At 43.5% G+C, this 27711-nt stretch overlaps 1 protein-coding gene across 3 annotated transcripts; it reads right to left on the bottom strand.

Annotated features, from left to right (window-relative positions):
* On the bottom strand, positions 1 to 25973 carry MAP3K8 (mitogen-activated protein kinase kinase kinase 8). Of its 3 annotated transcripts, none has more exons than XM_070472166.1 (8): positions 25874 to 25973; positions 21143 to 21504; positions 12652 to 12819; positions 9974 to 10235; positions 8356 to 8462; positions 3562 to 3714; positions 2598 to 2844; positions 1 to 1127 (listed from the first exon to the last, which is right to left on the bottom strand). In XM_070472166.1, exons 2-8 carry the CDS (start codon positions 21479 to 21481, stop codon positions 997 to 999), a joined length of 1407 nt encoding a protein of 468 aa, XP_070328267.1. In that variant the 5' UTR covers positions 21482 to 21504; positions 25874 to 25973; the 3' UTR covers positions 1 to 996. The 3 variants fall into 3 exon arrangements, with proteins under 3 accessions (XP_070328267.1, XP_070328269.1, XP_070328268.1); XM_070472168.1 differs by lacking the exon at positions 25874 to 25973 and adding an exon at positions 25475 to 25579; XM_070472167.1 differs by lacking the exon at positions 25874 to 25973 and adding an exon at positions 25475 to 25569 and having other exon boundaries at positions 21143 to 25183.
* Positions 25974 to 27711: the final 1738 nt, after the last annotated feature.

Here is a 27711-nt window from a genome sequence, read left to right as displayed (position 1 = left end):
TTCAGGCAAAATACTGAATTTATTCAGCTGATTTGACGGGTCATGTTGGATAAAAGTATCATTTTCATTTGCATGATGTAAAAACATACTTGGAATACTCACATACATTACAGTGTTAAAAATATATATGTATGAAAGATTCATGAAGGCATTTGATATAAAACATACACAGTATGCTATTTTAATATACAAACGCTTTCAAGAAAATAGAGAAGAATTATAAAAGTAGCATCATTAAGAATTTATAAATGTTCCATTTTTCTTAAAGGTCACATTCTCATCCTTTGGGATGTACAAACATTATGTGGTTTAACACAGTTTTATCCACATTCAAAACATCATGTTTCAAATGTCTGAAGCATAGCATGTACAGTACAAAATGTTTCCATAGGAACTGAACCAAACCTGTCACTAGTGGCAGCTGTCACATGGCTCCCAATTCATCGGTGAGCCATTTTTAAGACACTAGTTCAGCTTATCACTATAATATTCAAGTTGTTCTATTTACCCCAAATATAAGGACTTTCATTTCTATCAGCATTTATAGACAAAGGCTTGAAGAGTTATCGTACAATATACACCAATATACACCATATATACACTGAGTTAAAAGAGGTTCCCTTAGTTAAGTTATTAATAGAACCAAGAACAGTCATTGTAGGCTAATATATTATTCTTGTGATTGGTATTCTTAAAATTTTGAGCAAAGTGCACAGTGGATGGAATCAGTCACTGAGAAATGATCCTTCCATGAACTCTCAGCTTCCTTAGAGTCAGGCATATCACCTGAGAAATGAGAACTTTCCAGCCTAGTGGCCAAGGGTAGCTTCACACATCAACTCACAGGAGTCACATGGAATCACATTCATGAGTCGGAGGAGCCCAGCCAATAAACATACAATTCCCTCGATGGAGACCCTGTGCAGAGTCAGCAGAATCAGCTTCCCAGAGATCTATGAATATTGAGTCCTAATTCAGGGCAGACGCCACCAGCCATCAGCCATACTCTAGGGTCGGTGGACCCCGGACAAGGTTGAAATAGCCAGCAAGGGCCCCGAGGTCTATGTAGAGAGAACGCTGCCTCTTCAGCATCTCTGATTCCTCAGTGCTCCCAGTACATGAAGAGTCTGAAAAAGGAAACATTGAAAAAATAAAATAAGTGATCAGGGGACATGTTCAATAATAGATGCCTGTTCCCTCAACTTAACAAAAACAACAAACTTTGGGCCTAAAGGAACAGCATTCAAACTCTGTTGAATTATTACTAAAAAGCCGTAGTATTGGGGCCTTCCTGGTGGTCAAGTGGTTGAAACTCTGCCTGCCTGTGCAGGAGCTGTGGGTTCGATCCTTGGTTGGGGAACTAAGATCCTACATGCTTCTGGCTGCATTTCTGGCTGCAGCCAAAAATTTTTTTAAAAGCCACAGAGTTGAACATGATGGGCTAGTTTATGGGATACAGCACAGACGAAAGAATTTAGAAAAGAGTCAACAACCACAAAAAATAAGCTGGAAATCCTGGCCCATTTTCCAACATCCCAGACGATTCTTTTCAAATGCAGGAAAGTCAGATAAGAAGCTGAGAAATGCAAATAAGCATTCCAGGCTTGACATCTGGGTTTGGACCCAAATACATTTAGAACATCACAGATTTCATAATAAAAACAGAAACCCTTCTCCATGCATATCCAATGTTCCTGGAATGTATATCGTTTTTCTTAAATGGGAAAGTATCACAGCTGGAAGAGAGATTTTTGAGCAGAAGAAGACAGAAATGCAGGTTGCCTTCAAATTCAACATTTTATCGTGCTGTGATGTTTCCAACCAACAGCTGGCATAGTTTACCATAACTGCATTATACAGAGTTCCACTCTTTGCCAACAGCAAAACTGTCATGCTTGATCTATTTTTAAAAGCAAACACTCTTCTCTGTTGCAAAAGAAAGCAAGGCAGAGGTAATTCTCAAAGACAGCGTTACCTCCATCTGCACTGGAAACCAGTTAGGCTTGCTGGTAAATTAGCCAATTTTTTTTTTAATTATGACTTTTTTTTTGCCACACCCCATGGCTTGCAAGATCCTAGTTCCCCCATCAGGAATCAAATTCATGCCCACTGCAGTGGAAGCATGGAATCTTGACCACTGGACTGCCAAGGAATTCCCAGCTAATTTTTTCTTTCTTTTTTTTGATATATGCTTTTGCTAACGTTCTTGCTAAAATCTCTCCAACAACTTATAGCATGCAGGAAGTTACTTCAGTTTTGTTTTTTTAATTTTACTTAAGTCAAGTTGATTGACAATATTAATTTCTGCTGTACAGAAAACTAACTCAGTTATATACACATATATATGTATATGTATATGTGTGTGTACATATATATATACTTTTTCATATTCTTTTCCATTATGCTTTATCACAGGATATTGAGTATAGGTTCCTGCGCTATACAGTAGGACCTTGTTGTTACCCATCCTACATATACTAGTTTGCATCTGCTAATACTATGTTTTTTCCAGGCATGTTCATGAATTCTATTAGAAGGTGGATGGAGACAGAAAAAGAAGGGAAGCCAGGGCACTGCACACCGCAGGGTGTCCATACCGGCAATGTTCTCAGGAAGCTCTAACTCCTTCCGGCTCAGTAGCCGCTTCCGCTCAAAGAGAGCAGAGTCCAGACTCTGACAGCGGGGTTGGTCCTCCCTGGAGGGGTTCAGCGCCTCGTGTTTCAGTAGGTCTGCTGCCCTAGGCCGGTGATTGGGGTTCCTCTCCAGAGCAGCCTCAATCAGCTCTCTCATACCTGGACTGCAGTCCTCAGCAATATCTTCCAAAGGAGGAGCTTGCTTGTGAATCTGTGAACAAACCAGCTCTCTTAGCATCAATGGCATGAACATATACCCTCGACAGGACAGGTATTCTAGTTACAAGACCCGGAAAGTCTTTTGTTTTGAAGTGAATACAGCGCATAGCCTTCAGTAACATTTCCTAAGGACACTGAGTGAAACCCATCTTTTGGTTAAATGCAGTCAGAGATAAACACTTGAGGTCTGAATACACAGCTTTCCATAGGAGCAATGCCCAAAGGTCCCTGTGCAGAAACGGGTAAGCGCCTGCTGCTCAATTTCTCTATAGTCACAGGAGGGGGGTGAGATGGGACCGGGGCGGGGGGAGGGGGGCGCTGCGTGTTTCACTATGTGCCAGGCTGCCCTGGGGAGCTAGAACCTAATACCTTCTTTCTGGAAAGTGTTCAAAGAACATATACATCTTCCTCAGTTCAATGATTTATGCTACTCCGATGTTTTTCAGTGGCATCGTGTGTAACAGCATAGCAAATAATTTCTGCCTGGGCACAGCTGGATGCGTTTCCACAGGGTGATCCCTCCATGTGGGAGAGTTAGGGTTATACTAAGCCTAGGACATGGTCAGCATACCATGGTTAGCATACTGAGCATATACTAGTGTTAACCATAGAGGACAATGGTCATACTTCATCATCATCAGAGAGAGAGCAGCTCTCCTGAGCAGGTGAGATGCTCCAACCCCACCCTCCGCGCATCGTCACCACTTACTATGTACAGGTAGGAAGGGTAGGCGGAGCGCGGGTAACGCTTCACCCAGGGCGGGGTGCCCGTCTGCATGTGGATGAGCGTAGCTCCCAGGCTATAGATGTCCGCTTTGGTCGAATGGCCCCTGCAGAGGATCACCTCCGGACTCATGTAGATCTGAAAGAGAAGCAGGAAGGTCAGTCTGACCCCCTCACGGGTCTAGGCGCCATTTCCCTAACCCAGTTCTGGAAGCGGGCACATGCCCCTCGCTGTATCCACTGCACACTTCGTCCCTTGAGAACAGCATGTCACTGCTGTGTTCCCTTCAGCAAAGGAGTAGCACTGACCCGCGGGGACTCAGGCAGCTTCACCCTGCAGCCTCACAGCACCTCTCCCCACAGACTCAACACGAGGCAGCAAACCAGCCACAGCTGAGAACACATCTGGCACTCCCACTCAAAGTTCTGCGAAGCAAGGATCGCTGTTTCCTCTTCCTACTAAAACACCAATTCCTTTTGTATTTCAATGGACACTAAAATACACATCCTCATTTCATGTTTGGCATTTAAATGCCAAACCGATAATTATCTTCAGTCATCAAAAGCAGCTGAGGTCCCCAGAGTATCAACACCGACTAGACAGAAGAGAAGAATTTAAAGTGTAACACTTTGGAGGACTTCCCTGGTGGTACAGTGGATAAGAATCTGCCAGCCAATGCAAGGGACACGGGTTTGATCCCCAGTCCGGGAAGATTCCACACGCTTCAGAGCAACTGGGTCTGTGTGCTGTAACTACAGAGCCACGTGCTGCAACTACTGAAAAGCCCATGCACCCTAGAGCCTGTGTTCCATAATAAGAGAGAAGCCACTGCAATGAGAAGCCCACGCACTGCAACTAGAGAAAGCCCCCGTGCAGCAAGAGACCCAGAGCAGCCCCAAAAAATAAAGTGCAATATTGGAAAAGTGATCCTAGTGGGTCATTTTGATGAACTTCTTATTTCTACCTACCAGGGAGCCCAATGACTTAACACTAAAGGCAGGCCGTGTTCACATTGTGTAAGTTGGTTTTATGAGCCAATGCTGGAAAAGGAGGGCTCGTTTTAGAAATGGTTTCCCTAAGCAGTATGTGTTTCTAAAAGAGAAAAAGAGCAAACACCGGTGACCTGTCTTTATGGCTGGTACAGACACAGTGCAGTTCCTACCCTCTCCATCAATATTTAGCTTTAACAACTTTGGATGCTGCCATGAACGTGGAGGGGGGGTGTGAGTATTCCCAGAATACATTTCAGAGTAAATAAAGAAAGAACTGGCTTACAAAAACTGGGGAAATTGCCCAGTTTCCCCACCTCACTTGCCTCAAGTACTTCCTACAACACACTTCCGGGCTGCCTGGGCTTGGTTCTTTACTAGTTTGTTTTTTTTTTTTTTTTCTCTCTCTCCCTCTCTCCTTGGACTTTCTTACTAAATAAAATCACAAAGTTGAGCAACACACTCAGTGGTCAGGACAACTGTTAACAGAGGTGCCTGCCTCCCCTCCCCGACACCCCGGCGACTCTCCTAAGCAAGGATTAGGCAAAGTGTTACGGCTGGTGTCACCAGCGGCAGCTGTGCGCTTGGGGCCCTGGAGGGGTTGTGGGGTGGCGTGTGGTGGGGGCAGATGCCTTGCCCAGAGCCCCATGGCTCCCAGTTCCTGACTCCTTAAGCTCCAGGGAGCCACAATAGCAGGTCATGGGGTCAAGGGCACTTCCTGAAACAGGCCTGGGGGGAACCCAAGTCAGGCTCTCTGGGGGGTGTGCACCCTTAGCTGTGGACCCAGGAGCCTAGAGCTCGGCGGGGTCGGGGGGAGGGATGTCAAGGCCTTCACCTCCTAACACATTTATTACAAAGGGAAGGAGACTCTGTGTGTGTGTGTGTGTGTGTGTGTGTGCGCGCGTGTCCCCACGTACTTGATGATGACATGTGACCTTATACAAGAACTTTACAAAAGAACAAGGCTATCAAGGGAACTCTAATTACTTATTCACATTCATTATTTCTTCTCTCTCTGTACCAGGGAATTCCAAAACAATAGCTTAAAGATAGGCTGGATTAACCCTGTATAAGTGCATCACATGGCATGGTTATAAGATCATGCCCCGAATGGGCAGGCCACGAGTGACCAGCATCTGTATTTGGAAGCTCGGCTGGGGGGTTCGGAAGTTATCTGATCAAACTGAATGATCAAGTTCTAATGGAAGGCGAATCTGCACAGCTGACCCTGACTAATGATACCTTCCTTCTTGCTCTTTGAGGATGAGGGGTCAAAACAAACTTTCTGAGAAGTGACCTCTACACCTCAACTCATCAGCACACTTCCTACCACACTTCAATCACAAGTGCCAGACATACAGTAAACAAGCACAGGTGGATCGGAAGAGTTTTTACAGTTAGGAAAGCCAAGGCCAGTTTAGTACTTCATAGAAAGCAATTAACATTTGGTGAAAATACTTCAATCCAAACTCCTATTCAGGAATAGACACTGTGTTGCTATCTCATACTCAAACACACACTCTTCTGATAGAAAATCCCAGAAAGGAGATGTCTTTCTCCAGTTATTGCAAAATGTCCAATTTGATCATCCTGCCGGGAAGAGAAAGGTATTTTCCATCTTTAATACCATAAATAGTTTGTTTCTCAAACTGGCTCCAGGAAAAAAGGATAGAGTGTCACATATCTGAAGGTCTGACAACTGCCAAAACATGCTGAAGTAGTTCCAAAAAAATCATGTCAGAAGTGTTAAGTCTTATTAGATTTTGTGCTTTGGGGAAGTATTCCCAAGATCTGGAGACTAAAACATGCTTAAAATAAAAGGTCTACAGTTTTCTGAATATTATTTTGCTTGAAGACAACTCTCCAGGATCCTCTCCCAAGTATTTTCCAGAATAAGTTCACTAATAAAAGCAAAACCAAAGATCTCTTCTACTGCCCAAGAAAGTCTGCTTTAAGAGAGTTAAGAAAAGGCTTACACAGCCTGGATGGGAGGAGGGTTTAGGGGAGAATGGATACATGTATATGTATGGCTGAGTCCCTTCACTATTTACTGAAACTACCACAGCATTATTAATTGGCTATGCCCCAATACAAATTAAAAAGGTTAAAGTTTGAGGTGGGAAAAAAAAGGATTAAAAAAAAAAAAGGCTTACAGAAATCCCAGCCTAAAATGCAGACAATTCTTTTTGTAACTGCGTGCATTCGTGTACTCTGTCACTTAGTCGTGTCTGACTCTTTGCACTACTTTGGACTATAGCCCACCAGGCTCCTCTGTCCATGGAATTTTTCAGGCAAAAGTACTGGAATGGGTTGCCATTTTCTCCTCCAGGGGATCTTCCCAACCCGGGGATCAAATCCACATCTCCTGCATCTCCTACATTGCAGGCAGATTCTTTACCGCTGAGCCATAGGGGAAACCCTTGCACTGCAACTGAGTCCAATGCAATACATTTATTAGCTAAACTAAAGGTTATCTTTTGATTAACATCAGGACTGACCTGGTAATCTTGAGGCAAAGATTCACCAACTGCCCCCTCTTCACTTCCTGAGGGCACTTTCAACAGAGAAGGGCATGGGGCTGAGGGGCTCTGATAGCTAAACACCTCATCATCATGGAGATGGGCCAGGAAGGCAGATTCTACCCCCATGTACCTTCCCAGAGGCAACCAACCCCCTACCCATCATAACTGATTGTGAACTAAATGGCTGGTCATTTATTAATAATCCAGGTAAATTTAAAATAGGTATTAACCCCAGAATGGAGTCCTTGTTGGCTTTGTCTTGGGTTCCTCCCTTGCATGCACAGCAGCCTGAATGATCAGATGTCCAACAGACACTCACTACATGAATCAACTATGCAGCCTAATAATGTGAATGCTAAATATATTATTTGAAAACTTGTGAATGCATTTCTCTGAATCTCATTTAGATTCAGGAAAGTTTTGTTTTTGTTGTTTTCATTTCACAAATGAGTTGAATATTATAGTAAGCTTATACCTTCAAATTTCTTTCTTTTAAGAGTCCAAGGATTAAAGAGAGGGAGGCCTAAGATATCAGATCTCAATAAATGTTGTTCTTAATGATCATGATGATTATGGCTGTAACTGAACCAAAGCGGTAATACTATTATACTGAAAATGTACATATTAGTTACACAGCAGTTAAACCTTAGACTGACTTATAGACTCAGAAAAAACTAGATTCGATTCCCTGATCTGTCAGTAGCTGAATAACTTTGGACACTTTATCTTAACCTCTTCAAGCTGATTTTCTTATTTTAAAATGGTAATAATAGTATTTCCCTATAATAATAGTATTGTGAGGATAAAATAATATAATCCAAATAAAGTGTTAAAATGAGCACATGACACAGAGTGAATGCTCATTAAAAACATTCCCATGATAATAATGATTTAATGTAGTAGATTTCTTCCCCTTCTTTGTCCTTTCTGCAGTAATGATAGAACATCTTATTTTTCCTGTTGATAAGATATTGCCAGACTGTGCTGGTAGTCCAGTGGTTAAGAATCAGCCATGCAATGCACGGGATGTGGGTTTGATCCCTGGTCGGGGAACTAAGATCACACATACCTCAGGGCAACTAACCCATGTGCCACAACTGCTGAACCTACTGGCTCTGGAGTCTGAGTACCACAACTTGAGAGAAGCCCATGCATCACCACGAAAGACCCCGAATGCCACAATTAAGACCCAAGGACAGCCAAACATAAATAAATACTAAAAAAAAAAAAAAAAAAGCTATTGCCCATTTTCGGATGAACATAATTACCTCTGTTCCACGGAGGTCCTTAGGAAAATAGATCTCTTCGGTCATTTGGACACTTAGACCAAAATCCACCAAAACAGCTTTTGTGGACATGAAAACAATGTTGCTAGCTATAAAGAGATGAGAAATTTTAGTAAAAAATTGTGTTATCTATCCATAAACAAAATGGACACATTATTTAAATTGTGTTGCAAATAAAGATACATTGAAATGCTTCCTTTATCGAAATGAGTGCATTATATTCAAAAGGAAAGGTGAATGTGGGTGTGAGTTTAGGTAAAAATCACTTCAGATTTGTCAAGAATTCAATCAAAGTGGATATAAATGAAGGTAGTCATTAATAATCCTCAAATTACAATAGCCAAGACATGGAAACAAGCTAAGCATCTATCAATGGATGAATGGATAAAGAAAGTTTATACATATGCAAATTTTGTGATTATCTATACACATATAAGTTGTCTGATATATATTAATATAATAGGATATTATACAGCCATAAAAAAGAAGAAAATCCTGATATTTGTGACAACATGGATGAACATTGATGGCTAAATAAGTCAGACAGAGAAAGACAAATCCCATACTATCTAACTTTTATGAGGAGTCTAAAAAAGAAAAAAGCAAGCAAACCTAGAAACACTTAACAAAGTGGGTGCCAGGGGTCAGGGCAAAGAGAATTTGGGATGGTGGGAAAAAGAGCACAAACTTCCAGTAACGAGATAAAACACTTCTGGGACTATATGTCCAGAAGTAATGTATAGCATGGCGACTATAGTTAAAATTGTTGCTGTTCAGTCGCTAAGTGGTGTCTGACTCTTTGTGACCCCACGGACTGCAGCCCTCCAAGCTCCTCTGTCCTCCACTATCTCCTGGAATTTGTTCAAATTCATGTCCACTGAGTCAGTGATGCTATCTAACCACTTCATTCTCTGCCACCCCCTTCCCCTTTTGCCTTCACTCCTTCCCAGCATCAGGGTATTTTCCAGTACTGTATGGTACTGGAAATTTGGTATGGTATTTTTGTAAGTTGCACATTTTAAAAGCTGTCACCACACAAAAAAATTATAAATACATGAGATGGATGATGTGTTAACTAATCTTATCATGATAATCATTTTGCAATATATACATGTATCAAATTACTACATTGTACATCTTAAGCGTATGTTATATTGTCAATTATTTCTCAATAAAGGTGAAAAATATTTTCTATATTTTACATACTGTGTACTATCATCAAGCCACTTTCTGAAATAAAAAGTAAAATATCCCACTTTTCTCAGTACAAGTTTTGCTAGCCCAATTTATGCTTAGATATTGATCTCTCTTATGGATTTCCCCACAATCTCTTACTCTTAGAAACCAGCCAGGCTCATGCTTAGTTGCTCAGTTGTGTACGACTCTTTGCAACCCCATGGACTGCCAGGCTCCTCTGTCCATGGAATTTTCCAGGCAAGAATACTAGAGTGGGTTGCCATTTCCTTCTCCAGGGGATACTACTGACCCACGGGCAGTCCTCATGCCATCAAGGACCTTCATATTGAACAGAAGAGCCCATCGGCCTAAAGTCCAACTAGTCTGTGTAAGCCAAAAAGGGACACATCCAAAGATAACTCACGTTTAATGTCATGGTGGATCACTTTCTTTGAGTGCAGAAAATCAAGTCCCTTGAGAACATGTTTTGTCACCCAAATAATCTCAAATTCTCTCATGGGTCCACAGCTCTCCAGTTTCTCCAGGACAGACCCTCCTTCACCTGCTTCCATGAAGAGGTGGACAGTTTCACCCCATAGAACGGCACCATATAACTCGGCGATATTCTCGTGCCGGAAGCAAGCCTGGATTTCCACGTCAGATGGCTTAAATTGGTCTACTGGGATCTAGAACACAAAAGCACAAAGACTATCCTCAACAACCCCAGGGTAATGAAAAATATACACAATATAGGTCAACTTACAAACCAGAAGGCAAACAAATGCCCTCAAGGATACTCTGATGTATTATGAAATTGTACTCTTGAGTAAAGATAATGCTTACTTGGGATCTGCCTTTACATTAACATCTGCATAAGGTGAAAAAATTCAAAATGAGAAAATAAAGGACAAAATAATAAAATACTACTTTCATTTACAGTAGAGACACCCAATGAAAGAATTGTTCATGACTGGCCCAGAGATGGTAATTTCCCATCTGTTATACATGGAATTTCTAAGGTACTAGATCTGGGTCATTATTTTCAGTCTTCCTCGTCATAAAATACTGTCTCTAGTCTCACCGTTCATGTTCTAACAATGCATTTAAATAAGCACTGACCATCTATTCTATGGAGAATCAATAGTCATTAATAAAGAAAGAAGTAACTCTTTCATGACAGGAATGCCTCCAAAATAAACTGTTAGATTGAGGTAGGCAAGATGCAGAAATGCACATACTATGTTCCCATTTGTAAAAAAATATTCCTCTATACAGACACATGTTCATAGAAATTTTCTGGAAGGACATGTAAGAACCCATTAATGGTAACTGCTGCAAGGAAAGGAGTCTCATTCTTTAGGCTGCATCCTTATGAACTGTTTGGGGTTGTTAATCATCTTACATGTTTCTCTTTTTTAAGAAAACACACAGCTTAAAAATTAAATATAAGGACTGCAAGGAAAACAACCCCGCAAAGCTATTTGCCATGTCTTTTGTGATAAAACTGAAAAACAGAACATTTTCTGGCCCTATGAGCTTTAAAAAAATATCTCTAGATTTTTTTTTTTAAACTTGGACATATCTCTTTATAAATGCAACCTTCAAATAACTACTATATTACTTCCTTTTTTCCCTTTAATAACAGATGCTCTGGGTTAACCTTTATGGAGGCACAAACGAGGCCCTCACGACGAAAAGTGAGACTGAGATGATAGTGTCATTATTTTCTATTTTGTTTTTTGTTAAATCAAAAGTGAGTCTGTTTCACTGCACTTAAAAAAACTTTAAAGTGGAAGAGACATACACAAAAATGCAAAACTGATTATCACACTCAATGAATTTTCAAGTGAACACACTCATGTAACCACCATGTAGATTAGGAAACAGAACTTCACCAGCATCCCTGAAACCCCTTGCTGAGCCCTACCTATCACCCATCCCCAGGGACACCCACTAACGGGATTTCCAACAGGTCTGTTTAGTCTTTGGGCCTTTATATAGGGTTGGCCAAAACGTTCCTTCAGGTTTTTCCATACGATGTAAAGGGAAAACCTGAACAAATGTTTTGGCCAACCCAGTGTAAGTGGAATCTCATAGACCAGATCCTGTTTTGTGCCCAGCTGTTCTAGCTTCACCTAATGTAGATTTATCTACATCATTACAGTTGTAAGTCATTTCTTCTCTTTGCTGGACAGCATTGCATTATATAAACATACCACATTTCAACATCTGCAAACTTTCCAGTTTGGGGCTATTGCAAACAGTGCTGCTATGGACACTCCAGCACATGGCTTCTGGGGACCGTGGATGCATGCCTACTGGGCAGGCACCTGCAGGAGTGGAATTGCTGGGTCACAGGGTGTGTGCCTGCTCACTTTGGTAAATCAGGCCAGTCTTCCAAAGTGGGGGCACCTCAGCACATGCTTAATGTTTAACAAGAAGAGATGGGGTGTCTTCAATACTGGTCTATTTAAATTCAGTCTTTGGGGACTTCCCTGGTGGTTCAGTGGATAAGACTCCACGCTGCCAAGGCAGGGGGCCCAGGTTCGATTCCTGGTTGGGAACTAGATCCAGAATGCTGCAACTAAGAGTCCATGCCAAAGCGAAGGTCCCACATGCTGCAACTAAGACCCAGTGCAGCCAAACTAAATAAATAAATAAATATTTTAAAAATAAATAAATTCAGCCCTTTAATCTGTAGTCCTAAGAAGTCTTGTGGCATTCCAAACAGTGCCTACTTCCCTGCCCAGTCCCCTCCCCTGTGGATGAGATTAAAAACAGAGGCAAATAAATTTGCTCTTGCAGGAGATCTTCCTCCCCCATCCTACCACAAGAAGGATGCAGGCATCCAAGCTGGCACTAAGTAAGCTAGTACCTTCTTTTTTATAAGCGCAAACTGACTAAACTCAACTATTGTACTCAAGTAGACTTGGGGATTAAATGACCCCAGGTAGGAAGCCTATCTATAAAACAGAGATGCTTTGTTGGACTGAGCACCCTCAAACAAGAAGCAGTCAAAGGGCAGCCAGCTTTGAGTAAAGAAACACACAAGAGCCCCAATGTCAACACTCAGGGCACCGTGTCTGGTTATGAAGTACATACCAATTTACATGCCATCCTTTTCTTAGTCTTTATATCTTGTGCTAAGTACACTTTCCCAAATGCCCCCCGAGGAATGAAATCAGAGCCAATGTTCCTGTAGGTCAGCTTCCAAGGGATGAGCAGAACATCAGAGTCTATTTGGTAGCGTCCATTCTGAGGAGTGATTACCTACAACAAAGCAAACATGCAGGAGGGTGAGAATTTCAGCAAGGTTCTCTTCCAAGACCCACCCTTCAGGAACTGGTTATGTTAGAAGACATTCTTACACGCGGTGTTAAAAATGAATGTCACTGTATGTAATCCTAACAGTGTACAGAGGCTATATTTAGAGTTTCAGCAAGACAGAGAAAGCATGTCACAGAAACACGTCACTGGCCAGACCTGATCATATTTCTATCTGTATGTGAGTAATTCATTGCGAAAGAGAACTTTAAAAATGGTTTATCTAAGGCACCCTGATTGTTGTGACCAAAAGGCTGAAAATAAAGATTGCAGAAATGTAAACTGTACACGCAAGCTGACTGGTTTCCAATTAAAATGTGCTAACCTGTCAGTCTGCATAACTATTACTCAGAGATGATGCACACAGAGAGAGTGCGGAAATGAACTGATGGATCACAGAGGATTCTGGAAAACAATGTGTTTTGCCAGAGCTGTAAGTTGACATAAATAAAGCAAAGGCAAAATGATCTCTCATCTACTCACTCACTTAATGTTTATTGAGGGCATGATATGTGCCAGGCTCTATGTTTGGTGCTGAGGAGGCAAGAACAAGAGACAGCCAGTCCCTGAGCTCTGAGGGTTCACGAGTCAGCAGACACTTTGAACAAGAGGTCTGAAAGACAGCTGACTCAAAAACTGAGAGCAACAACCTAAAGAAGATGTGGTACATATGCGCAATGGAATACTACTCAGCCATGAAAAAGAATGAAGCAATGCCATTTGCAGCAACACGGATAGACCTAGGGATGATACAAAGTGAAGTCAAACAGAGAAAGACAAATACCACATCATATCTGGAGAAGGAAATGGCAGCCCACTCCAGTACTCTTGCCTGGAAAATCCCATAGACCAAGAAGTCCGGTAGGCTACTGTCCATGGGGTCGCAAAGAGTCGGACACGACTGAGGAACTTCATTTCATTTTCATATCATTTACATGTGGAAACTTTAAAAAAAGATACAAATGAACTTATATACAAAGCAGAAAGCTAACTTATGGCTACCAAAGGGGAAATGGGAGAGGATAAATTAGGAGTTTGGGATTAACATACACACACTACTATATATAAAATAGATAACCAACAAGGATCTACTGTATAGCAAAGGAAACTCCACTCAATATTTGGCAATAATCTATAAGGGAAAAAAATCTAAAAAAGAATATACAGCATAACTGAAACAGTTGGCCGCATACCTGAAATGAATGCAACATTGTAAATCAACTCAAATAAATAAATAAAAATAATAACTAAAAAATTAAGAGAGAGATATCTTGATAGCAGTATGGATTATAAGGGTATGTACCCATGTCAAAACTCATCAAACTGGATATTAAAGATCTTTGTATCCTATGTGTGTGTGTTAGTCACTCAGTCATATCTGACTCTTTGTGACCCCATGGACTATATATAGCCTGCCATGCTCCATTGTCCGTGAAATTCTCCAAGCAAGAATACTGGAGTGGGTGGCCACTTCCTTCTTCAGGGGATCTTCCTGACTGAGGGATTAAACCTGTGTCTCCTGCATTGCAAGCAGATTCTTTACCATCTGAGCCACCAGGGAAGCCCTCTGTGTATTCTACGGCATAGAAAGTCTATCTCAATTTTTAAAGAGTGAAAAATTAAAGGGAGAATTAATAACAGTTAAAATGAAAACAAGTTAATAAGACAATTCACGAGAGAGGTGAACTGGAGCACATTCCTTTAAAAAAAAAAAGATGGTGTAAAATATTTTTCAAGGGCTAGAATCTCAAAAATACAGGTTTTACCTGCAAATCATTAGTAATAGTATGACTTCAGATTATGAATTCAGGAATTATGAGACTATCAAAGTGACACAGAGTTATTTTAAGAACGGAAGAGGCTGCAGGGGAATGCGGATCACGTGGGGAGAGAAGATAGCGATTCATCTCCAGACCCGCTGGGCTGCTCACACGACCCTGCTCCGGGAACAACACCGGTGACCATAAGGGTTATTCACTCAGGACCCATTATTACTAATCGTAGCTACACCCCACAGACATGCATACTATTAGTCAGGAATGAAACAGAGAAAGATGCTAATACTTAGAAATGTGAAGTTACTGACACTCAAAACTTTAGCATTTACTGAGCATGGCCGCCGTGCAGGAGGAACCATAACTAAGCAGAGACCACGGTCTTGCCAAGTTTGAAATATGACCTCGTTTCAAGAAGCGTCACCTCAAGTTCCTGGAGGCCACTTCTACAGGAGGCTGGGGACATGGTGGGTTTAGTCCTCAAGACAGAACCGTGCCTCAGCACCAGCTGCACTGGCTTTACTGCCTCTTCCTTGTTATTAAATATTTACAGATCCAACTGCTCTTGATTCTCCAGGGCTCACTTCAGGGTTTAAGCAGCCTTTGGAAAAAAAAAATCTTCCTTTTTTTTTTAGGTTTTGTTTTGTTTTGTTTTTTTAATCACTGAAGTATAGTTGATTTACAATGTTGTGTTAGTTTCAGATGTTCAACATAGCAATTCAGTTACACAAACACATATATATTCTTTTTGAGGTTCTTTTCCATTATAAGTTATTACAAGATACTGAGTACAATTCCCTGTGCAGTATGGTGGGTCCTTGTTGTTTCTCTATTTTATATGTAGCAGTTTGTACATGCTAACCCCAAACTCCTAATTTCTCCCTTTCCCCTCACCTTTCTCCTTCGGTAACCATATGTTTGTTCTCGATGTCTGTGAGTCTGTTTCTATTTTGTAAATAAGTTCCTTGGTATGATGTTTTTAGATTCCACATATACGTGACATCATGGGATATTTGTCTTTGTCTGACTTCACTTGAAAGTTTTACCTTTGTTCAACTCAAATCTGCTTTAACCCACTCTGACCCAGTGTCCTCTTAGCTGAGAGGATGAGAGTGATAATACTATCCATCTGCTGAGTGCTAGCTCTGGGCCAGGCACTGTGCTGAGTACTTCACACACTAACACATCAGTTTCGCTTACGTCTGTGATGTAAGGACTCTCTTTATCTCCACTTAGAGATGAAGAAACTGACTTGAAGAGGTTAGGAACTCAGTAGGCAGTGACAGAGTCAGGTCTCTCTGACCTCAAGCCACAGCTCCTATTCTTTAGATAAGAGCCTTCAGTTTTCCAGAGGTTGTAATTAAAGTTGAACCCAGTGACCAAATGCCTAATTTATACTCCACTGAGATGGCTTGGCCTTCTCCTCTTTAGATCAAATACTGCAGTTCCTTCACCCCAGTTTACCATTCCCCCACGTTCTTCTCTGAACGCCCTGAGAGTTCTCCAGGCCACCTCTGATGACAGACCCTGAACGTGCAGGGTGACATACAAGTGTTGGCCAGTATGTGGTTCTGCAAAGTCCTGGGATCTTTCCAAGCCCTAGACCTTCCCTATCTGGGTTTGAAATATTTTTCCCCTTCTTCTTCTTTCTAGCAGCCCAAGTAGATAATCTTCTGGAAATCTCTGTTGTCCATTATCTCTGTCAACTCTTCCATGTACTAAAGCCACATTCAAGTGCAGACATCGAAGGCATGCTGTCCGTGTGTGTGTGTGTGTGTGTGTGTGTGCGCGCGCGCTCAGTCGCCCAGTCATGTTCAACTTTTTGCAACCCCATGGACCATCACCACCAAGCTCCTCTGTCCATGAGATTCTCCAGGCAAGAATACTGGAGTGGTTTGCTATTTCCTTCACCAGGAGATCTTCCTGACCCAGGGATCGAACCCACATCTCCTGCGTCTCCTGCATTCACAAGTGAATTCTTTACCACTGCATCACCTGGGAAGCCCCTATGCTGTCCATTTACTCATCCCGATCACTGCCAGTGGCATGACACATCACCAGCCCAGAAACAGCATTTGAGTAGGTTAAGTCAGTGAGAATGATTCCACAAGGTGATGTGGTAGCTAGAAAATGGATGTGACCTTGGGCTACATGAAGAGAGACGAGGGATCTAGAACAAAGGCCAAGCTGGCTCTGTGCTCCCCTGCTGGTCCCACAGCAAAGGGGCAGCCAGGTTCAAGATGGGTACTGGCTGGGGCCTGTGCACGGGGAGGGGCAGGCACAGCCAGGGCTGATGGGGAGAGAAGAGGGAAGACGTGGGGGCCGAGGGAAGAAGAGGGAACACGTGCAGTTTTGCAAACACTGGGAGGACTGTCGTAAGGAAGGAGAGTGACAACCACAATGGCCTGTGTCCTTTCAACACTCTCAATGTGCACACAGACCACTTGCAATTATTTGACCCCAAACAACCATGTGGAGTGAATGTGGCCATTTACCCATTTTGCAAATGAGTGAATGGAGGCACAGAGGTTGTAGTAGCTGGCTTGGGGTCACCTACTCCATTTCAGAGCTGAGATACATGCCAGGCACTTGAACTCAGGGGCCTGCTCTCTTCACCACTACTCATCATATATGTATGAGAGTCATCCCATTTTTATGGCCAAGAAGTAGGGCTAGGACTAAGGGCGCTCAGAGATAAATGCTTGTACCATCTAAGGAAGGACTTCTCTGCAATCAGTTGGCCTGATATGATGATATACGCCCCAGAATATGATGCATGCTTCATCACAGGTTTCCAAGCAAAGGCCAAAATGCCCCAGCAATTATTGGAGATGATGAATGGGATGAGCCAAGCCTCAGAGAGAGAGTTTGATTCAAGTATATTTAAGGTTTTTTAAGACTGAGAAGCCAGGAATCCATGACTAAGCCCAGAGGAGCAGCACTCAGCATCACACACCCACACCTCTGAGCAAGCTCCTTGGGGATCTTCAGCTTCCCAATAATCACACAAGAGTTGAGTGTTGAGAACCCATTTTAGGCTACTCATCCCCAGATGTGGGTGAGTTGGTCTAGATTATAGGTAATTTGTAGCATCCTCATACAAAGCAATCCCTGGCTTAGTCTCCTCAAGTTTCTTCCCCAGGTCCTGTGGATGTTGGAGGGAACTTTATAAATATTATTTTTAGGAGAACAGCAGATACCTGCACACACATGCAGACCACTGTTTCACATGCCTGTGCTTCAGGTTAATTTTGTAATTCCTGGGCCCTCCACCCCGTCTAATTCCATGGTGCTGTGATTGTTGGTTGCCAGCAACACACCATGTATCTATGCCTCCAATCTCACCATCTGGAACATTCTCTGCTCTCCATCCCCTTCATCTGGTTGATTCTAACTCAGTAATTAAAACATCACTTCCTCTTGGGGGGAATTCCCCTGGCAAGGCAGTAGTTAGGACTCAGCAGTTCTACTCCGCCAAGGCCCAGGGTTCAATCCCTGGTTGGGGAACTAAGATTCAGTTTGCAGAATCTTAGTTCTGCAAACTGCATGATGTGGCCAAAAACAAGGGGGGAAAAATTCTTTTTTAATTCCTCTTGGAGGCCTCTCTGATATCCTATCAACCCTCACGGTTATGTGAGGTATCTTGCCTGACCATTCCCCTGATCAGGGTGTAGCTATATTGAGAAATATTACACTGCATTATAATTACATGTTTACTTGCCTCCTTCAGCACGCAGAAAGCGACCAGGAAACACAGATTGTATTTCTAGCACCTGAAAAAGCACCTCATGTTCTGTAGATATTTGAGCTCTGTCTAGCAAACAAATGGACAAATCCTGGAAGCAGAGCATATGGTCCATTTAAAGGTACGGTTGGAACCAGTGTGTTTAGTAGATGATTAGCCATCATCTTGTAAAGCAGAGAAACAGAATTTCCCCGAATTCCCTTCCGTACATTCCCAATTCTATGGCCCATCTCTCATCAGTCTGATTGGCCAGGGGAAAGAAGGGAAGTCTCTACATATTTACAAGCAAAAACAATGTGTTTATTCTGTATGGTTTCCTTTAAAATAGTCATTTTAACAAGTATGCAAAAAAAAAAACCACATAAACCATTCTGTTTCTGATCATAGACATATATGTTATTTTGAACCAGAGCTCTCCAGCTATATTTTAGCTAAGACAAACAGGTATGACCCCTAGTTCAAATTATGACTTCCCATGTATGAAAAGAAGTACTCTTCTCAAGACAAAGTTAAGTATCAAATACAGTTTGGCATATCCAGACCAAAGCAAGTCATACAACAATGCAAAACGTAACCTTTACTTTTTTTTTGTAAAACGTGATTTTGCAATCTTGCTGGCAATTGAGCTATAGGTGAACACAGCTGGCTTCTAACAAAACAATTCACTTCATAGCTGACCTAAATCACTGTGTTGTTTTGAACTGAACAAATGTGGTACACAAAAAGTAATAATAATAATTAAGTACTTGGTACAGACTCTACTTGTTCAGCACCACCTACCATATATTAACCATCTCTCCCATTTATATGCACCAAAGGAAACTGAGGTGCTTTCATCATCAGTAAGCATGTTTTGCAAGTTCCCACCCACTCCTTTGAGAATTGTTCTTTTTCAAAAATTAGATCACCTTTAGGCAGCACCTACATTCACCTTTGACACACTAAGAGACCAACCACACCCCAATACATCACCTGATCTTCTATTGTGGCAACTAAATGTTGTCACAATATTTTGGATTATTTTCATACTTAGCGTAACTAAACAAATATATCCCTTGTCATTCATACCTCACCAATTAAAGAGAGAGCATCTCTGGATAACTATTTACTGCCCACAAACTACATTTCTGCAAGAACTGAATTTAGCCAGTATTAGTACTACGATGTTTCAAGATGTAACAAAAGAGGATTTTTTGTGACAAAAAATTCAGCCTTCAAAAACGTTAATTAAACAGAACATTCTTTGACATAAATTATAGCAATATTTTTTGGATCTGTGCCCTAAAGCAAAGGAAATAAAAGCAAGAATAAACTAATGAGGCCTAATTAAACCTAAAAACTTTTGCACAGCAAAGGAAACCAAGGACAAAACACAAAGACAGCCTACTGAACAGGAGAAAATATTTGCAAATTATACTACCAAAAAGGAAAGGGTGAATATTCAAAATATACAAATAGTTCCTACAATTCAACATCAAAAAAACAAAAACCCGATTAAAAAATGGGCAGAAGACCTTAACTGACATTTCCCCCAAGAGGATACGCAAATGGCCAACATGCACAGGAAAAGATGTTCAACATCTCTAATCATTGGGAAATGCAGATCAGGACTACAATGAGATATCACCTCACAGCTGTAAGAATGGTTATCATCGAAAAGAACACAAATAACGAATGCTGATGAGGATGTGAAGATAAGGGAATCCTCCTACACTTGGTGAGAATGCAAATTGGTGCAGCTACTATGGAGAACAGGATGGAGGTTTCTCAAAAAACTTAAAAGAGAACCACCATATTCCCTAGCAATTCTACTCTTGGGTATACATCTGAAAAAATGGAAACAATAATTCAATAGACACATACATCCCAGTGTTCTCAGCAGCATTATTTACAATTGCCAAGAAATGGAAGCAATCTAATCATCTGTCAACACATGAATGGATAAAGAAGATGTGGTACACACACACACACACACACACACACACACACACAATGGAATAATATTCAGTCATAAAAAGGATGAAATTTTGCCATTTGCAACAACACGGATGGACTTGGAGGGTATTATGCTAAGTGAAATTAAGGCAGACAAACACAAACACTGTATGATATCACTTATATGTGGAATCTAAAAAAAACCCAAATTAATAAATATTAAAAAAAGAAATAGACTCATAGAAAATAAACTAATGGTTAACAGTGAGTAGAGGGAAGGGAAGGGGGTAGAAGATTGAGAGGTACAAACTATTATGTATAAAATAACCTATAAGGACATACTGTGTAACACAGGAAATATAGCCAATATTTTATAATAATGTACATGGAGTATAACCTTCAAAAATTGTAAATCATTATATTGTACAGCTGTAACTTATACAAAATTATACATAAACTATACTATATAAAAAATATATAAAGACAAAGTCTTTATTCCCCTCTCAAAAGCCTTTGTCTTTGACTTAATTGACAAGTGAGCTCTTTAGTGAATCATGAAATTAAAATTCATTCTTCTTAATTACCTATTTGTAGAACTACTTCTAAAATATGGAGAAGATTCTTTAAACAGAACTTTTTATGAAGGCTGTTTTTTTTTGCAGCTTTCACGTGGAGGTCATTCCTACAGATATTCCATTTTTAAAAACCGTACCTGGCAGCCAGTCTGAACCACGTTCAAATCCCACTCAGCATTAAGTGTAGCAGGAGTAGGAAGCTGAACACACAGCATTCAACTGATCAGGAAAAAACATACCATATTTAACAAAATTCCAGATTCTTGTGGTCGGCGTCTGTATAAACGCTTCGCAGTGTTGGATATGTGGTTTGCAAAAGCAAGCAAGTCCTCCACGGTCCCGTATCTGACTGAGGACAACCAAGGCCCCTCCTGCCCACTGAGCAGTAGAGACTCAGACCGCTCCTCCTCGTTGTGGTTACTGTCCTGACACATGGTCAGCAGACTGGGTTCATAAACCGCTGGCTCTTCACTTGCGTAAAGATTTTCCATAATGTCTATCACATCGGACACATTCAAATGTTTCATTAATAGATCGAGTTCCTCTTTGTTGTCACTCCCAGTGCTCATGAACTCCATCACTGTTGAGCTCTCCAGAGAGTCTGCAGAAGAAAGTGCGACTACTTAGGTTACTGTGTTTGTATCTGCGATCAATAGGAAACTGACAAGATGGATTGGGTACAGGCTTCTGTGTGCTTTTGTTCATAAAACAGGGGCTGCAGCCACAATGTGTGTGAGGTCAAGTGCACAGACAGTGAAGAAAGGGACCGGAGATAACCTTTAATCTGGCGCTGACTTTACAGAAGGAAACCTGAGATCCAGTGAACTCACTAGCTACCCACTTACTCACTGAGTTGCTGGCATCAGCTGTAGCTTCTGAAAATAAACGTTCGCTAAACCCAAGTGTGAATTTGAGGAGCAGGAGCTGAGGCGCCTGGCTCTTGACAGTTTCCAACCTGCTGCTCTCCCAAAAAGGGCAATCCTTTCTGCATGATCTCTGTGACTTTTAGGCCTTGGGTGAATTTAAAAAGAAAAGAAACTCTCTGGGAATTCCCTGACAGTCCAGTGGTTAGGACTTAGCCCTTTCACCACAGAATCCTGGGTTCAATCCCAGGTCGGGAATGAAGATTCTTCAAGCCGCATGGTGTAGCCAAAGATAAATAAATACATAAAACAAAAATAGAAATACACTTAAGAAAAAAAAAAAGAAATTCCTTTACCAAATTCAGGAACTAGCTTTGCAAATAAAATTCAGCTCCTGAAGCCAGAAGCATCTCAAATGGATTTTAATCTAAACAAATTTGGTGATGGTAAGTCAAGTTTCAGGAATAATTCTGATGCAAATAAATGGCTCACTTAGAAGGAAGACAGCAAACCTCAAATCCTCCTTCTGCTGAGGATAGCTATGAGAAAGAAGATTCTTTTAACCTGTAATCAGCTGTCCCCTCCTGTGACCAGAACTCTTTAACAGGACAAAGCATGCATCTCACAGACTCAAGAGGTTTCATTTCACATCTAGATCAATGACTCTCTAGAAGTTGTGGTAAGAGGCCAGGGCAGACAAATCTATCATAAGCAAGACACAGACAAGGTCAACTAAGTCTGCTTAGCCAAAACTGTGTTTCAGTTCTTATACACACACCAGGAGCCACACCTGGGGATCTGTAAATGAGAAAACGAAGAGAAATGAAGGGTAAACAGTGAGGCTGTAACACAGGATTTTGGAACAATCCCATCCCAAAACATTAAAGATAAAAGGACTTAAGGGACCTAAGAAAATAGAAAGATATGTATGTCTACTTAAACTACTGCACTCCTGGAAGCATCCTCTCTCTGAGAGATGTTTCAGGTTCTTAAAAGCACAAGCCTTCAATGCACACAGGGATAAATAAAAACCACAGGCTCCCACCAACCTGGAGCACGCACACCAAACCCAGGGAAATATTCCACCTCAGGGCCACCTGCCCACAAGACCCAGACCCAGACCCAGACCTCTTGGTGAATTTCACTGGAGAAATGAACCAATTGTGCCATTATTAAGTTACTGGGGGATCAATTGCTGCTCTACAAACAGTGTCTGGGGTAAGAAGGAAAGATCCTGCAGTCTGACACCCCACCTAAACTCAGACTGCAGGGGATCCAATCTCTAGCCTCTCGTTTTCTGTCTGCTGATCCTGGGCAAGTACTTTACCCATGGAGCCACCTGCAAAGCCCTCTTTAACCCCACTGCACATCAACGTTCCCCATCTGTAAAATGCAAGTAATAACAGCATGTCCTTCATGGGTGGTTGTGGGGATCAAAGGAGCTCAAGAGCACAAGGTGCTAGGTGCAGAGTCTGGTACACAGTAAATCAACTGTGTCTTTTGCAGCTGCTATGATGTGCATGAAAGCAAAGGACTGAGTCTGATTCCTGGCTTTGCAGATACCACAACAGAACAGCTTTCTTATCTGCAAATGGGATGTGGCTACCTATTCCCCCACTTCTTTGCAGCAAGGTTTTAAAGATCATTTCTAAAATAAGAGACAAAGGAAAAAAAAAAGTCAGAAAGCTATGAAACGTTTTGATGGCTGTTATCACTGTGGTTGCATCTAGAGAGCAAAGGAAGCCCCCCTCTCTGAGACCTAGCGGGTCTTTGAGGAAGACTGATTTAGGCTCTTGGAGTCTGTTGAGTTCTGAAAGGAATTTCTTAGGTTAATGGAGGAACATTCAACTTGGGTTTCATGGGGCCGTTTAGTTGCAGTTTCTACTTGCAAAATTTACAGGGGAAAAAAAAAAAAAACGGAATTAAAACAAAAACAGCCCAATTTAGGATCCCACTGGCTAAAAACTTCCAAAGCTGCTGGGTTTACTTCTCAAATGGCTGGCCAGAGAGAAAGTAAAGTTCCCAGGGGTAACAGGGCTAAAGAAAGAGAGAAAAAGGTCATACAGTTTACAAGTCAGCTGATCCAGAGAGTGGAAAGGCAGGTTTTGGTTCTTAAATTCTGCTGTAAGTCTGGAGTATTTATATGCAAAACCTAAGAGGCGGAGCCACACACACCCCTAATCTGGAAACTCGAGGAGGGAGGGAAGGCAGGAGGGAGGGCAGGGAGGTGGAGGAGTGTGTCCTCTCTGCCATTAATTCCTTAGCAACGCCACCCTCCTCTCACGCAAATCTGTGTGCTCCTTAGGCAACCCTGATGACCAGTCCATCCGCTAAAGGTCTGGGCAAAAGCCTCAGCACTTTCAGACCTTAACTAGGCAGACAAAATGCTAACAATTTCTTAGTTATTCACCATCAGTAGCCATCTAGAAAAAGTGTGAATAGTGAAGGTATCTGTATTCCACTTTAGCCACAAGGACCCTTCTCCACACAGTTAACAGTTAAAAAAAAAAATCTGCATTAAATCACTGGTTGTTACTGCAGTTGGGGAATATACCAATTTTAGACACGGACAGATGGGCAGATATAGTCAAAATTCTGCCCATTTGTCCATGTCTAAAAATCCCATGGACAGAGGAGCCTGCACGGTACAGTCCATGGGGCCAACAGGGTCAGACATGACTGGGTGACTAAATCACCACCACAGTCAAAATTATCTGCTCTGAATTATTTCTGACACTGGAAATACAATCAAGAGGAAATACTCTTCCTAAACATGAATGGCATACTCCTGGCTTCTTCCATCTACACAAACAAAAGTTGAGGGTTTCCTGGCAAGTGTGAGTGAAAATGCCCAACATGACTGGCCTAAGTTCCTGCTTAACAAAAGGATGATTATACCTCGTGGTACTTCCCATTTAATAGATTTTTCTGCCAAAATATCACGTTGCCCCTCGGGGCCCACATCCAGTAAGACTTTTTCTAATGATATTTTTGTTCTCAAAAAGCCCCAGAACGAAGCCATTCTCACTGTATTAGAAGCACAGCCACTTCAAAATCTCTATGCCTCAACTCTCCAATTTTCCTTACAGGAGACCTCAGCCAAAACACTGCACACAAACCTCCACCCATCAGATCTGGGGGCGTTTGCCGATTCAGGTTACCTCCTCCTTGGCCAGTACCTACAACTCAGGCCACAGATACAAAAAGCCAACTGTATTAGCGCTTCTTTTCCTGTTTTTATCAAGAGCAGTCCTTTATTCCGGGCAAAAATATGTCTTTCCCAAAGTGAAACAGACATTGCAGTGTTTCACAGAAAGACAGTTCACGGCCTTCCCTGTTAACTTTTGGGACAATCTGTGCGCGGTTCTTCCTTTTAAACTTCGGAATCCTGAATACTGCATTTCCACGGGGAAACATCTGTGAAATAAAACATTTTTCCCCTGAACATTCTTTCTTAGGCCAAAAGCCCAGCATTCGTCTTCTGCTATAATCACCCTCTTAGTCACAGAAGACGGTCCACCAAACAAGCATGAAACTTGAAAGTTTCAGCTCTTACACGACTCTCGGTCCCGCCAGCCCCCACCTCCACTCCCTTCCTCCCGTCTCTTTCCTTAAAGCGAAGGGAGCCTTAAAGGGCTTGCAAGTTAGAAGAGCACCCCTCGTTAGGGCAAGGGGCAGCGGGGGCCCCCGCCTCCGGGGTGCACTCACCGGGTCTGGGCAGACAAGAGGGCAGCCGCGCGGGTGGCGCACGCGGCGGGAGGCGCGGTGACAGCGGGTCCCAGCCTCCGGGCGCATCGCCCGGACCTGCACTGCTCGCGCGCTCGGGATCCGGGAAACTGGAGGAAGGGGGAGGAGTCGGGGGCGGCGCCCCGAGAGACCCTTGCGCAAGGTGCTTTCCAGCTGTTGCTGGCTGCCGCGACTACCCGCGCTCAGCCTCGGAGCGCCGCAGCTGGAAGCCGGCAGCCCCTACCTCCTGGATCCCCGGAGCACACACCGCACCCCCACGCCCTGATGCCGGGGCTCCCTGGATCTCAGGGTGGGAACCGCCGGGGCACCCAGCAGGGCTGCGATCTAACGATACCCCTGAACCCCCAAAGTCTGCGTTACCTGCGGCCTCCGTGCGGTCCCGCGGGCAAAGCGCTCCCGCCGCGGTCCCTCGACGGCTCTCCTCGCAGCTGGTGGGCAGCCCCCGGGAGCCGGGCGCTCCGGGGTCCCCAGGCCCGGTGACAGCAGAAGCGGGAGCCAGGGCGAACGGCCCCGGAGCGTGGCGCGCAGTCCAGGTCCGAGCTGCCAAATGAGCCCGGAGCAGCTCGCGCTCCCGGGACGCCCTCGTCGGCCCCTGAGTCACGGCGTCTGAGCCGGCCTAGGGGCGGCGCAGCGGACTCCAGCCGCCGCCTCCCCGCCTTTTCCATTTCCCCTTTCTCTCCGTAAACAGAGCCCGCCGGCTTGCGGGACAGCCCAAGCCCCCGCGCTGGGAAATTCCGTCCTCCCCCCACCCCACTTGCCCGCGGGGCCCGGGGCGGAGCTGGAGGCGGGACAGGGGTGGGGCGCGCCCTGAGCGGAATCGGCCTCGCCACACCTCCCGGGGATCCGGACTACCGCGCGGCACCTGCCCTAGGCCTGGGACAAAACCGACGAGTTCCCTCTGGGCCGGGGTACCCGGCAGCCAGGGTGCTAGAGAGCACCCAGATGCGGAGTTGGCAAGGGCGACGGCGACTCGGCACCCTGTCCCCAAGGAAAGATCGTGGTTCCTAACGTGCTGGAGGCCTCGGCAGTACTCCGGTGTCCCCGGCTCTTTGGGCTCAGATTTCGGTTCAGGTCACAGACATCGCGGTGGTCCGCGCCCCGCTCCACCCCGCACCCACTCAGGTTCCAGGGCTTGCGAGAAGCGGCCTCAGTGTAAACCCGACCCTGGGGAGTTTGGTATGGAGTAAGGACGAGCCCCTGGACCCAGGCCAGGATGGCCGCCAGCAAAAACTGGTTTCGCTCTTTCCGGCCTTCATTGGAACTGGTTATTGGTGGTGCTGCCCGATCCCAAAGTATGTCTGCCCTGATTTCCTCTTAACCCCAGCGTCCAGTCTGGGAGTCTATCCTGCTGGGGAAGAAGCTCAAAGTTCATCTAGAGTGATCGTCCTTCTGAAGTGGAAAGCGTTTGCTCCCAGGGAAGCCGGAAGAAGATTCTGGGGAAATAGCACCCCTCTGCGAAATCCACATTTCCAAAACCTACTGAGTACCTGCTCTCACGCTCCCGCCAGTAGTGCCTGAGTCTTGCTGGGTACCTTTTGCAAGACAGGCGGAAGGAGATGCTGTTAGGCGGCGGTCCCCAACCTCGAGGATGTAATCCCTGATGATCTGAGGTGGAGCTGATGTCATAATGATAGAAATAAAATGCACAAGAAATGTAATGCACTTGAATCACCCCCCAAACCATCCACCACCACCTGCTTCTCAGTTCAGTTTAGTCGCTCAGTCGTGTGCAACTCTGCGAACCCATGGACTGCAGCATGCCAGGCTTCCCTGTCCATCACCATCTCCAGGAGATTGCTCAAACTCATATCCATCGAGCCGGTGATGCCATCCAACCATCTCATCCTCTGTTGTCCCCTTCTGCCTTCAATCTTTCCCAGCATCAGGGTCTTAAAACTGTTTCCACAAAACTGGTCCCAGGTGCCAAAAAAGTTGCCGACTGCTGCTCTTAGGCACACACCCTCTCTCTGTGTTAGCGACTCAGACCTTGGATGTGCCTTGTGGAGCCAAGATTCAAACGTCTTTCGAGACTGCATTGGACTCGATATAAGACTCTTCATACTTCTCCTATGGAAAGGGAACTGTTACTCCCACCCAAAGAAGTCATCTGAGAATTGCCAGTGTAGGGAGGCTAGCTGAGATGAAGAGCAAGGCCCTCGCTGTAGGACCTTAACTCCCTTCATTTCTCTGTGCTTCTG

The sequence above is a fragment of the Odocoileus virginianus genome, chromosome 9 (assembly GCF_023699985.2).
Source record: "Odocoileus virginianus isolate 20LAN1187 ecotype Illinois chromosome 9, Ovbor_1.2, whole genome shotgun sequence".
Lineage (NCBI taxonomy): Eukaryota > Metazoa > Chordata > Mammalia > Artiodactyla > Cervidae > Odocoileus > Odocoileus virginianus.
This window is presented reverse-complemented; position numbering and strand designations above follow the sequence as displayed.

Coding starts and splice junctions, on each gene's coding strand:
- MAP3K8 (XM_070472166.1), bottom strand. CDS start 21,481: ATGGAGTTCATGAGCACTGGGAGTGACAACAAAGAGGAACTCGATCTA. Junction 3,715..8,355: donor AGGACCTCCGTGGAACAGAG/GTAATTATGTTC, acceptor CTTCTCTTTCAG/ATCTACATGAGTCCGGAGGT. Junction 1,128..2,597: donor GCTTCCTGAGAACATTGCCG/GTATGGACACCC, acceptor TTCCTTTTTCAG/ACTCTTCATGTACTGGGAGC.